This window comes from Lissotriton helveticus, chromosome 12 (genome assembly GCF_964261635.1).
Source record: "Lissotriton helveticus chromosome 12, aLisHel1.1, whole genome shotgun sequence".
Taxonomy (NCBI): Eukaryota; Metazoa; Chordata; class Amphibia; order Caudata; family Salamandridae; genus Lissotriton; species Lissotriton helveticus.
This window is the reverse complement of record NC_136073.1, coordinates 102,408,255-102,422,799: the sequence shown is the minus strand read 5'-3', so window position 1 is coordinate 102,422,799 and position 14,545 is coordinate 102,408,255. Positions and strand designations below refer to the sequence as shown.

The 14,545-nt window shown below is 41.1% G+C and overlaps 1 protein-coding gene across 1 annotated transcript in view; it reads left to right on the top strand.

Annotated features, from left to right (window-relative positions):
* Positions 1-8,461, top strand: part of LOC144797956 (vomeronasal type-2 receptor 26-like) — a 29,125-nt gene extending 20,664 nt beyond the window's left edge. The window contains exons 4-5 of the mRNA XM_078668761.1: positions 719-842; positions 7,560-8,461. Coding sequence (XP_078524887.1) covers positions 719-842; positions 7,560-8,461 — 1,026 coding nt within the window. The remainder of the gene's footprint in view (positions 1-718; positions 843-7,559) is intronic.
* The last annotated feature ends 6,084 nt before the right edge of the window (positions 8,462-14,545 follow it).

Below are 14,545 nucleotides of genomic sequence, written 5' to 3'. Positions count from 1 at the left end.
AGACAGGATATCCATTTGTGATGGAGTGCCCATCTCACAAATTCTAAATGATTGCCTATATTTCCACTTGGTCACCCCACCACATCCTAATTCACAATGTGAACCAGACATTAGATGACACAAGTACACATCCCAACATCTCATGTTCCAATCTCTTCTAACACAAATCAAAAATAACTTTTGAGATCTGATTTGCACATTGGGTCTAGGTCTTTACTAATATCAAAGACGTAAGCGAAACTTAATAAAAAAAAATAAACATGTCTTCTTTTTGCTAGTTAGCCTTTCAGCAATACCCAAATATACCTTTGTAAAAATGTCAACATGCACCGAAAGCAGAAACTACATACTGTGAATGTTGTATTAAATACACATTGAAAATTCACCTTTGCTCAAAAGGATGTATCTTTTCTCAGTGGCAGGGCCCACTCCTGACAATGCTCTATTGTTTCACATTAGAACTCGTCAAGGTCACAGTTCACTTCTTCCAAGCTCTGTTTCAAGACGTACTTAAGTATTCATACATGAGGAGAAATGCATAGTTGCACTGTAAGGCAATCAATCATAATAAACATATTCAATGTCTATGTCCATAATTATACATTCTGGTATACAATTACTGTAGTTTATGCTATGAATATATATTTTAAATTCCTGTTAAAGTGTTGTGGTTAATGTATAATTGTTTTGAAATAAACTTTCACATGTCGTTCCCCAGGCCCCACGCTCTGTGTGCAGTGAAAGCTGTGCTGTTGGTTATAGAAAAGCCCTTCAGAAAGGTCAACCTGTCTGCTGCTTTGACTGCATCCCATGTGCTGCAGGGCACATATCTAACAAGACAGGTAGAGAGAATTAAACATACTCATGGAATGATGAAAACAATCAGAGCTGCAAAATGGTTTGGGGAATTGTAGAAGTAAACTCAGGGTAGGCGGTTGCTAAAAACATGTAAAGGTCATTAAGCTATGCTCCTGCAACATTTGTGACACAGTTGCCACATGGGGTCAAAGAAAAGATTTTTTTAAATATCCTAGGCGCAACCTTGGGTAGCAAAGAACATTTTAAAAACATTCTCTGAGGAAGGTGTTGAAGAAGTATTGAAAGAGGTCACCAACAATCAAATACATAGCTAAAAAAATAAAAGTGTAAGACTCATACTACATTCCTACATCAATTGCTTATAACTGCAATTGCTTCTTCAGTAGCTGGTGGGTTTAGACACTCACTAAGTCAGGATACATGTACGTTGTCATGCACCCTTACACTCATGTGTCTATTTATCATCCAACCACTCATTACTACATGTACCCACTTATCCACCTACAATAAAGAACACAAAAACTCAACAAGTGTATCCAGGATAAATTTTAAAAAAAGTACAGTTGAAAACAAATATGGTGCAATTTTAATTTAACGGATATATGGTTGTAACAGAAAAATAAAACTGGACATATAGCAAATGTCCATCTTTGAATGATATTGTGCACGGTGTATCGTTATTTTCAAGTTTCAACATTACCATCACATTCAGAAGCAACCATTTGGCCATCTTGGTGATGGAAAACTGTGGTACACTCTGCACTATACAATTCCAAAATGGCAGTAAAAACTGGGTGCATCAATGGCCTTTTGCCTTTTTGACAAGGGAGCTGCCCTCAAACAAGGAGTGCTTTCATGAAACGTATTATTTTGTTTGATATATAAAAACTGGGTGGCCATTTTTAAATGCTACTTTGCAAAATGTATTCTTGAAATACTAATGAAAAATGGCAGACAGAATCTTTCTAAATATGATGGACATTTTGGAATATATAGCACTGATATATGTTTATGTACAAACCATTCGAAGTTGGCGACCCTGCTTAGAAGCAATGGTCACACAGGATACAGTGCACTTCAGATGAAAAGAGTTGCAAGCAAGTGGTATGGCAGCACTGCCATGGGAGCTGCAGGATGCCATAGGAAAAATTTGGCCTGTTGGAAATGGCCCTCTCTGCAGGGTCACCCCCAAACATTTTGCCTTCCTCCTCTACCTTTTCTGACTTTGCTTTAGCTGACCATAGAACTTTGAGTACTTTAGCACTGCCAAAGTGCATATTTTCTCTCCTTTAAACATGGTAACATTGTCTCATCCCCAATTGGCATATTAAATATACCTAACGGTCCCTAGTAAAGAACAGTACATGTGCCCAGGGCCAGTCATTTAAATGATACTAGTGGACCTGTAGCACTAATTCCCATCCACTTAAGTAGCCCTCTATCCATGACTCAGGGCAACCTGTCTGTGCAGGTAACACTGCCATTTCGAACTGGCCTGATAAAAGTCTTGCCAGGCCTAAACATTCCCTTTTCATGCATATACATTACCCGTAATATAGTTCCTGGGTAACCCATATGGCAGGGTGTAATGTATTTAAAAGGCAGGACATATACCTTTAAAGTGTTACATGCCCCAGAAGTGAAAAACGTACAAATTTGGTTTTCAATATTGCAAAGCCTATCGCTTCCTTAGGATAACTTTGGGATTATCTTATTATAACTTTTAAGTGTAACATCCAATTGTGCAGAGATAGACTTTTCTAGTTTGGTGTCTCTAGACTCGCAATCTAAAATCATAATTTAGAATAAAATTGGATTTTAAGTTGCAGGTCTGAAAGTGCCACTTTTAGAAAGCTGGAATTTTCCTACTTTAGCGATTCTGTGCCTGCTGCTCCCACCCACAGTACATGGAACTACCAACTCCGTGGGGCTGAAATAAATTAATGTAGGGTGTGCCGTAAGAGCTCTTTTGGCTTCAGTAAGCAGTGGTGATGTCACCATTTTCAGACTGGCAGCTCTGCCATCAATGTTACATTACTGAAGTCATGGCGATTTTGAAAAATCCAAGCATCACACAAAGAATTAGTGTCACAAATTAGCCATGACCATTCAGCAAGAGAGTGGTGACGGTGTATTGTGTAGCTGTATCTGTATTTGGGAGTACACTGGCACAAATATATTACTAAAGCATGGTGTGGTAGCCACTGTCATATACAAAAAGCACATTTCCCATTAAAAAGACCGCTAAATGTGTACAGAAATGTAGTTTTACTGACAAAACTATATAGCACACAAATGATAATTTGGTCGAATTGGTTTTTAGAGAATATTTATCAGTGGCCAACATCAAGAAATGTTACTTGATTTGTTTTGATCCAATTAAAATCTTTGTTTCCATAACACTTCAAATTTAGAAGAAAAAAAAATGTATTTGTGCTTTCCTAACAGTTTATTTATTTTGAAATATTTGTACAGTTCATTTTTAGGTATTTAGAATTTGTTGTCTCTTAAATGAAAATGGCATCCTAAAGACTCTCTTTTGTCACCAGCAAAATGTTCACACAGTTGACTTTACAAACTCATTATACTTAAATAAACACCAATCTTCATGTTAAAAGAATAAGCAGCAATTTGTGGGAAAGATTAGTCTGACTTTTGACCTCTGTCTTTGAGCACACAGCAAATGTGATAAATAAAAACAATGGGCCTGATTCACACAGTTAAACCTACACTTTTGTGCAGGTTTAGGTTTGTTTTGAAATTCACAAATTTCGATTTAATAGTAAATGTAAAACTGCACAAGCTCTGCTAATAAAAAGATAGGCATGTTGTATCTTTTTATGTGTTGAGTTCTCCGCCGACTGCAGAGTCTCCACAGTGATACATTTACTATTAAATCAGTGTTTCTGAATTCTAAAACAAACTTAAACTTACACAAATGTGTAATTTACCTTTGTGTATCAGGCACCAAATGTAATGTCATCTTGCTTGTTCAGAACTTCAGCAAGGTTATTTAGGGGCCCTCTCAGGGCTTAAGGGGTTAGTGCTGTGGTAGTTGAGCCCCTTTTCACATGTGCGCCTGGGTGCATTGCACCAGCTGCACCATTGGAAGCCATGGACCTCCTGTTTTGCGATGTGTTTCTTTAATCAAAGTGGTTGCCAGATGCACACCAGGGGACCACACTTTTATTAGTACTGCAATTTGAGCACAGAGTTGCTCCATTTAAGACACAACATATGTAGATCCTTATCATTCTCAGCAAAATGCCATACATATAAACATCAAGAGGTGGGATGATCTATAAAAAAACTAGACTTCAGCCTAATGGACACAATATAATGGGACTATGCAGAAGAAGACCAAGAGCCACACAAACTGTTCTGGTCTGAAAAAGCAGCGTTGATAAGTGGTTTATTAGTAGTGATAAGTATTGACTAACCACTGGAAATAAGGCCACAAACACAATGAAAGGTTCAGTTAGGGTCTTAATAAGTTATTCCCCTGCTCAACCCTTGGTAGCTGGCTGTGAGCAGGGAGGCAGAACTTAGGAGACAGGTGTGTAAAGTATTTTATTTTAAAGAAATACATTGAATAAGTAATTCACAACACACAATAAAAATTCAATTCCAATTTGTAAAAATAGATTATATTCTCACAAGCAAAGAGAAACCAAAAACAACAAAAATTGCATGTAAGCAATCAGAGATATGATTTTTTTAGATTAAATGTAACACTAGAGTTTAGAAGTAAAAAGTGAGCAAAGGGTTAAAAGGTCCTGCTGGACTGGGACAAAGTCAAGAGTTCTTTACACTTACTTTCAGAAGTGTTTCTTGATGCAGGAAAGTGGTCCACAGCACCAGCCAAGGGTGCAGATGCTCTTGTTTGCCTCCTGGATCTGGGACTACAACTCTCACAAAGCAACTGGTCAGCAGATGGCGCTTTTTACAAAAGTTGATGCAAACTTCTCTGAGCTTCTGGAACTTCTTCCATAAGGTCTCCTTTATGCTTCAAAGTGTCCACAACACTAAACCAGGGGTCTAGATTCTGACAGCTGTTCCTTGGGATGTTAAGATTACAATTCCAACAATGCACCTGGTGAAATTCTTAAAAGTCCACTGAGCCCTTTCCAGGATTGGGACTTCCTGCTGTAGGGAGTCCACTCCTTAATCCTTCTTGAAGCAAGGCAAAGTCATTAGGTGTGTAGTCCCACAATGTGAAGTAAGTGCAGTCCTTCAGAGTTCAGACCTTTGGGGTGCAGATCAGGTTTCAAGCAGGGCAGTCATTCTTCTCTTTGTAGTACCGAGCTATTCTCCCCCCCATATTTATTTACAGTTTTAGGTGATCAAACGGGGGGCCTGACTAATTAGATGCAGGGTGCCACCCAGATGTATGCACAATCCCTCCAATGGGTGGCATATTCATGCCCCAGAAAGCTCCATTCTCTAAAAATCCAAAATGGAGAACATCTCTCCTTTGGGGTTATATTTGGCTAAGCCAACCCACTGGTGTGGCTAAGTTTCACCTACGTATTACAAAAAGAGAGACAGGGAGAGTATGTGGACACTCTTGTTCCCCGGTCAGTATTTCATAAACAAAAGAAGAGTGTCCATGAAGAGAGGACTGAGCCAATCACAGGAGCATCAGAACATCCTCACTGGGATGTTAAAGAAGGCCCTCACTCACCACCTGGTGATGACATGCTTCATCATCGGGCCCCACCAAAGAGACCGAATGTCTCTTTGGTGTGCTACAACGCCAGAATTACTGCGGAGCGGGATGGTGAGTAGAGGGCGTGTTGCGTGCAAAATTATACTAGTGAGTGATGGAGGATAAAAAATGTCAGTAGTGTATCAAAGAAAAACTTTATTAAATGATCACTAAAGACAATGAAGTTAAAAAATATGTGAGGGACCAGTCCACTTTAATTGAGTGGTGGGTTCCTACAATGTTGTCGACATGTTTCTTGCCATTGAAACGGTGTTAATTTACCCGGCAATTCTTCAGGACTGGGTGTGTGATAAACCCCGGCGGTATGGGCACGCTAAGGCCCACCCTAACCTAGGGACGTGAAAGTGAAACATTTTTTAATCAAATGGTGTCAAAAAGTGCAAAAAATTAGGAATAGAGACTTATCCCTAATTACTCCTGGTTTAGGAGGCTTCTACTGATCGTTTCTGCACTTTCTGGGTGTTATGAATAAACACCATGGGTCTCAGGAGGGGGTGGAAGCGTATTCGGCACACCGCCCTCGACGCTCGGCACCCGTGGTCCACCTACGTCGCCCTCAGACTGGACCCTTTAACATCCCAGTGAGGATGTTCTGATGCTCCTGTGATTGGCTAAGTTTCACCTACACATCCCTTCCAACCTCCATATTAATCTAATTACTGAGGATCCTGTGTGGCTTGGGGCGCAGACTGTGAGGGTCAGCCTCTGCTGATCTCAAACTTTAATTCTCTCTTTGAAGTCCAGTTTGGTTTTCCCGCCTTCCTCCTGCCTTTTGGCTTCTGCAGCTAAAGTTCTCCTCCCAAAGGAAATCCATTATCTACTCTGGCAGAACACTTCACACCTCATCAAGCAGCTCTGGCGCAGTCCTGGAAATTCTGGCCAATCGGGAAAAGGCAGCTGGAAAGCTGGATTTTGGCTCACAGAAAAGAAAGTTTAATAACTGTTTTCTGTAATAGTTATTACAAATCTAACAGTGGCAAGTTGTTGGATTTATCTTAACTATTAATTAGACACCTTAAAGTATATTTTTGGGTGGCTCACGTCAACATTTATACTTAAATAAAATTACTCAATGTTTGCCTATTGAGCCTTTCACTACAATGGGGAAAACAGAATTGGCAGTTTTTCCCTCACCAGGACTTATAAAACATCTTTCAAAATGTTCCCAATTATAGTTACAAGGCACCCTACCACTGGGTCACCTAGGGGAGAGCGCTTAGGGGTGAATTATATGTAAAAAATAAGGTAGTTTGAGACTTTGGAAATACCTTTAATTCCAAAGTCGAATTTGTATTTAATTGCAAATTAAAAGCAGCCTGCAAGGCAGGGCTGGCTTTTCAAATAACAACAGGCAATTCAGCAGTGCACACTCTAGTGCAGGAAGTCTACTGGGCCTGTAAACCTCCCTGTTCTATTATATGCTAGGGACATATAGGTAGTTTGAATCCCCATTCCCTTATTATATACTAGGGACTTACAGAAATCTGTCATTATCAATAATAATTATACGTAACCATGTACTTTTCATCATCAGAGCACAGGCCCTAGTTTTGGTTAGCAGAGTTCAGGGGACAATCAGAGTCATAAAAATAGCTTAGTCAAAATGTGGCAAAAAGTGAGGAGACACTACAAACAAGTTCTAATTTCTCACAACCAGTTATAAAATGTGCACCATATTTTTGTGACCCGTCTTTTTTTGTGAATTGACCTATGTATTAATAGGTCTGGTCTGAAACTGAGGAATGCAAGTGGGTTGCAGTGCGACATGTGATATTAAGAATCTGCAATTTGGAACAGCAAAATCCCTTAGTATATCTAGCCCTTAATATGCTATCAGTCATTACAATATCACGTCCAAAGACACAAACCAAACAGTGGCTATTGCAGGAGATACATCACATTTATGTTTCCCAAGACGTTTGCAGCGTGCATTTTATTAAGGGCAGAATGCACAACAGAAGACAGTGTGGTTTGTATTGCAGTAGTGTTAAGCAGTATATTTCTCTTCAAGATTCTAGTAATTGTTGGAGTTGTCCAGAGGACCATTGGCCAAATGGGATGAGAACTGACTGTTTCATGAAGAAAATCGAATTCCTTTCCTATCGGGAGCCTCTTGGATTGGTTCTGGCTGCTTCAGGGATGCTGTGTGCCATTGTTACAATTATTGTGTACCGGATTTTTATCAAATATAAAGAAACTCCAATTGTGAAAGCAAACAATCGAAAGGTGACCTATCTTCTCCTTGGTAGCCTGACTCTCAGTTTCCTTTGCTCTCTGCTCTTCATTGGGGAACCTCAGGTGATCACATGCTTATTGCAGCAAACTGCTTTTGGGATCATATTTGTTCTCTGTGTATCCTGTGTTTTAGCTAAAACAATGATGGTGGTCATTGCCTTTAATGCCACAAAGCCCAGCAGTAACATGAGGAGGTGGCTGGGCCCTCAGGTTCCTGTGGTTATTGTGTCTGTTTGCACATCTGTCCAAGTCCTTATCTGTGCCACCTGGTTGCTGCTGTGCCCTCCTTTCCCAGAGAAGAACTTGACATTGAAGACTGAGACAATCATCTTCCAGTGCAATGAGTGTTCAGATACTGCTCTTTGGTGCATGCTGGGATATATGGGTCTTTTGGCTTGTGCTAGCTTCTTGATGGCATTCCTGGCACGACATTTGCCTGACAGCTTCAATGAGGCCAAGTGGATCACGTTCAGCATGCTAGTGTTCCTCAGTGTATGGATGTCCTTCATCCCAGGCTATTTGAGCACTCAAGGGAAATACATGGTTGCCGTTGAAGTCTTTGGCATCATCTCATCCAGTGCAGGTCTATTCATCTGCATATTTCTTCCAAAATGCTATATCATTTTGCTAAGACCTACTCTGAACACAAGGGATCAACTATTAGGAAAAAGACAATAACTAAAAGTCTGAACTTGTATAAGTTTGTAAGCTCAGTGGACAATGTAATGAAACATTACTCACCTTCTAACTGTTTTCTATTTCTGCAATATAATATTCAAACTTTAGATGGTTTAATGAATTATTGAATGAAGGAATGAACAGAACTTTTAAAGCACACAGCTACTCCATCAGCAGTGTCCGGCACTAAAGGTTCACACATGACTGCACCTGAGGACGACTTAACTCTTAAAAAGCCATGTTTTCAGCTGTTTCATAAAGGTAGTCAGATCAGTGGATACTCTCAGAGCCGCTGGAAGTTTGTTCCATGCTTGAACACCCAGAAGGCTGAAGGATTTACTTTCCCTGCGTTACAAGCGCGCCTTCTGAGATATCCGGCACACTTACCATGTAGGGCTTTAACAAAAATTACCATGGCCTTGAATTAAATCTGCTCACACACTGGAGGTCAGTGTAAGGCTTTGAGATGAGGGGCCATATGAGACCTATGTTTCAATCTGAGAATCGCCCTAGCCACTGAGTTTTGCACCTGGAGGCACTGAAGGAGGTAGTCCGGTAGACCCATTTAAAGGACACTGACATAGTCTAATCTAGATGTAACCAGCGCCTGATGCACTGTCTTCCTGGAGTCCAGTGGGAGGAGGGGGGGGAATTTTTTTCAGCATACGGAGTAAGCCAAAAGAGGTTCCCACCAAGGCCTGAACTTGGGAGCTCATGTTATGTCCGCATCGAAGTCTGTGCCTTCGGCATATGAAATACTCTTGGCGCCATTTGCCTCTGCCAGGGGTGCTAGAGGTGACATATATAAATTAAAAAGAGATAGACTGAAGGAAGAGCCATGTGGGACTCCTACTTGCATACTGGGCATGGGGGTTGAAAAAGGGGAGTTCATATTACCTGTTCTCTATCCTTAAGATAGGAAGTCATCCAGGCTAGTACCTGACCTTCAATTCCCATCTTCCTCAGTCTGTCGAGCAGCATCATGTCTGGCATTGTGTAGAACGCTGCTGACAGATCAAGTAATCTGCCCCCCTGATACAGCTTATATTTGAGATGTTCTGTCACCTCCAGCAGAGCTGTTTCAGTACTATAATTGGCCCTAAAGCCAGATTGAGTGGGGCGCAAGAGATTGTAACTTTCTGCATACTCCATGATCACTTTATTAACATGTTTCTCCAACACTTTGGAGAAGGCCGGGAGGAGGGAGATAGGGCTATAATTTGTGGGAACGTTCGGATCCGCATTCTGTTTTCATAATGTGATTAGAAAAGGTCTTTAACTTGTTAACTAAGATAAATCCCTATGTGGAGTATCTTTAAAAAATGATGTTATGCAGGGCAGGCTATTATGCTAGTGGGGCCCGGTGCATCAATCTTTGTTGGACTCCCCAAAGAGCTCCTGCTCCACGGATTGTCTCACTACTGCCCTACAAGAGTGCCTCTCATTTCTGCATAGCCCCTCTGTCACATGTATTTAATTTACAGTACTACTCATACCAGCATAGGGAGTCAGATCACTTTACATCACATACACATTATACGGAGGCAATGAATCATGCAAGTGTCAAAATCAATGTATATGGAATGTGCATAGCACAATGAAGACTACAGAGGGTAGAGGTCACATGTCATCCATACTGGTAGGCAGTATATTTTAAGAGGGCTTGGTTGGTAGAAGGACAACATCAGGATTTAAAACCCACAACAGTGGGTGGGGTTGGCTTTACTAATTTATTTCTATTCAAAGTCTTTTTAGTAACCTTAGGATAACAAAAGACTGGGGAAAAACATAAGGTTCTAAACCTATTCCTTGCAGTTTGCATGTAGCTATTTGATGCCATTTCACAGCTCGCTGTACTCTATTAAATGGATTGTAACTTTTAAACTGATTGCAAGTAGCAAAAACATTCTGGGATAAAAGCAATAATCAACTGTGCTATCTAAAAGACAATTCTGTTATCTGTATTTTACACATACTTTGTGGCAGTACGCCAGCATGGGTATTTAGGTGCCCTCTCAGGGTTCAAGGGGCTAGGGTTATTGTAGGTGGGTCTCTTTCCACCTATAGACCCGGTGCATTGCACTGGTTGTACCACTGGTAGCTACACATCTATTTTGAGATGTGTATCTTTGATCAAAGTGGTGCCTAAGTACACACCAGGAGACCACAATTTTGATAGCGATATTAACCCTGTGTGATACTTTATTATAAGTCAAATGTGCAACTAGAAAATACTCAGTCTGTCCAGCAGGTACAATAATCACTAGAGTTATCATGATATTTTCCTTTAATAAATATAGATCTTTCAAGCAAGCTTTTCTTGGGACTGTCCCCAAAATAAGGAATGCCATTCCAACTACCATCAGTACCAACCCCTGACATTATTCCTTCAGAAATAACTAAAAATCCTTTTCCTTCAGCAGCATCTGCCACCTAAAAAATGGTGTGTCCCACAAATTAGTAGCATATCCTAAATTGCTTCTATTTTCTGGAAAGTAGGTTTGATTATTTCATTAACTCCATAATTGCTTTGAACGTTCCACGCCAGTGCGGACCGTTCGAAGAAATGGGTGGGGTGCGTCGGCCAAATGTCATTCGAAGCACCAGCCAGGTAATGCCCCCGTCGGCCGTTGGCCGACAGGAGCACAGAACGGGTTAATTCAATTTTTTTGTTGATGACCTGTGTAAAGAGTTCTTATACCCTTAGGGTTGCGGCTCGTGCTATATAAGGCTATAAATATATAAATTAGTTTTCTTGCTCATTCCACTGTATGCTCCTTCCACCCTCGAATCCCACTCATGTTTCTTTTGTTATAGCTCCCCACCCCCTCAATACTCCTCAGTTACTTTCCTGCTCCTCATTGTTACCCGTTGTCCTCTGCTCCCAGTTGTTCCTCATTCCCCAAGTCCATCCTCACTCCAGCCTTAACTTCTGCGACCCACTGGTATCTCTAGTGCTCTGTGCCCCTCCCTGACTCATCCCTCGGCATCTCATTTATTTTATTTTCTGTGGGCATTTTCTGGAGAGTTAAGCAACTGCAATTCGGTACCAGGTTTCTCCTTTAACGTACATGTGCTTTCAACCCTATTTTGTGTACCTTTTGCTCTATAATTGGCAGCTAATTAAAAGCTTAAGAAAAGAGAAATATGTTCCCATTGGGTCATGATGAATATATGAAGTTACAACACATGCAATTACAAAGCATGCTTTTACAACACAGTCTTTACATCGCAACTACCATTACTATGCATGATTTTACAACGCATGCTGTTACAACATATTTTTTAAAACTACCATTACAAGACATTCCATTCCAATGCATACCATTACAATGCATAATACTTTTAGGGCAACAGTAGGGTAAGTGTTAGCTAGTGTAAGGTTAAAAAGTACTATTCCCACTCCAGTGAGTGCAGCAGTAGGGAAAGTGTTGGATAGTGTAGGGGTAAAAATTACTATTCCCAAGTACCCCAAAACCCATACCGGCCCAAATACTAAAAAAATCTCCATTACTTACCTTATAATACGTTGTAATGGTATGCATTGTAATGGCATGCGTTGTAGTGACATGCAATGTAATGGAATGCATTGTAATGGCCTGCGATGTAAAGGCAGTTGCGTTGTAACAGTTGCGTTGTAAAGGCAGGTCGTTGTAATGACTGCATTGTAATGGATGTTTCCCGTCATGAAGCATATGTTTCCAGGTATGATGTATGTACACGTATACATCATCACAAGTTCTAATGATTCTATATTGCATTGGCACAGACGCAAAACATTTTTCTTTCTTTTTGCCGGCTTGTAGCATCGCCTAATAGGAACCGGCAAAACCAAAACAATGGGTAAAGTCATTGAAATGCGAGACTCATAGGGCCTCATTTATGAGAAATTACGCATCGCTGCGTGAAAGCAGCGATGCGTCACTTCTCAGTGCACACTCCTTGTGACATTCCTGATGCATCAAATTTAATGTATGACGCATCATGTCGCAAGGAGTTACAGATACGTCAGTATTTCTGACGTATCTGTAAGCGCAAAAGTGACGCATTGCAGGAGTGTGTCACAAAAGTGATGCAACTCCAGCAATGCGCCCTTTCACATGGGGCAAGCCCCATGTGAAAGGGCCTGCGTCAGTCTTACGCCTGCTGTGAGGCAGGCGCAAGATTTTGACGCAACGGTGTCCTAAAAGTGACACAGTGAAATCTCATAGATTTCACAGCATCACTTCCATCACCCTTTCTTGCGTCAATACGCCCCCTTGCATACATTATACCTGGCGCAGGTATAATGTGGCGCAGGGGTTTACAAAGTGACGCATCTACTTAGATGCGTCACTTTGTAAATATGGCGCAACAAGGTGCATTTTTTACGTCACTGGTGCGTCACAAAAAGTGGCGCACCGGTAGCGTAAAAGTGGCGCACAGCCTCATAAATGAGGCCCCCTGTCGCTGCCAATGATTGTTATTTTGTACTCACCAGACAGAAAGTTTGCATTTGTGGCATTAATGTGAAGTGCATCTCTTTGAAATCCTCAGCAATGGCTCTTAGGCGCCTGACTCAGAGGCAGCCTGCCCCTGACTTCAAGGAGATGCTTTGTACCACGGTGTTCCGTGGACACAAAATGAAAGGTGCTTAAGAAATGTTGTTTGCATCATAACACGGCTTGACGTTTCAATGAATTTAAGACATGAACCGTGACTTTGAGAATGAGATCTTCGCTCGTCGGGTTTAAACTGTGGAGCTCTCTCTGGCTTGCTAAAACCAACGTTACCCTGTTTAGGAAACATCTAAAGATCTGGCTATGTAACCAATGACGTCAGCTCCTCATAAAGCTCTGGCACTCTGCATGTATCTCCAGCAAATCATGTGGTGGTTATGATTCAGCGGCATAGCGCTCGGTGTACGTGAACTTTAAAAATGAGTATGACATCCGGGTGCAGATTCCGAGATGATGCATTTTAAGGGGTTGAAAACCATCTCTTTGCAAAAAATAGACCTTACTGGTGATACGGCGGGATTTCTGATCTATTGCTATAAATCTAGATCCCAACTCAGGTCGACTGAACCGTTGATACCTGTCATAGAGTAAAAGGCAATCCACTACTAGGTCAATCAATAAGGACTTACACCACTCTAAAGAACCACCTACTACGAGTAAGTTTTAAAAGTTTATTATAAAGCCAAAGTTAACTGGAGATACAAACATCTCAATATAAGGTTCAAAAGATGTACTGGTATCAATACAAACATAAATTTTCTAAATGCTCTTAGTCGACAGAAGAATATCACCAAAATCAATTCAAAAATCACCAGAGTTGCAAGAATAGACACAAGCTGTAACTTGTGAGTCATTTACAGAAAGGAAGAAATCCAGATTAGACTGTCCCTACACTAGACTAAGTGGCATCCCTACTTAGCAGAATCTTAACCTAAAAAGGTGTCAGTGTGGTGACTTCCAAAGAAGATCACTCACTTCCCTTAGTCTTCGTTGCAAATCGATGTCTCGCAGTTATCCTATCTGCCTACCCATCCGCTCTCTTAGGTTCCTCAGACCATCTGCCCTAACTCCACCCAGGGGTGCTGTCCCTAATACAAAAATCACATTTACAATAGAAACGCCCTTTAGAGACGCCCCTCACTTGGTGTTGGTTCTGGCATTTTCCATGCTGGTACTCCTCTGGGCCCATCGTTAGCGTTGACCTTGCTTCTCAGGCTCTTCTCTGGCAGGACGGTACCCCCCAGGAAATTCCTGAAGCCTCCTCCAGGCCTGTGCCTGGCTCCCTGAACAAAACTCTATTCATCACTCCTCTATTCCTCCTCGCACCTGCAAACAGACACTTGTACAGTGGGCCCCAAATTCCGGCCTCCACCGTATCTTCTAAGTCGTAAACCATCGAGGAGGCTCTGCAATTTATGCTTAACATGACCTTCCTCTAACTAACACATGCAGATCAAAAGAAACGACCTCATCTATTCAGGCCTTTTAGAATTACATGAAACGGGCCTGTGCACTCTGTCTAAACAGTATTCTAACTTATTACACACAATGGTTATATGAAGCACTTCTATAAAATATATATTTC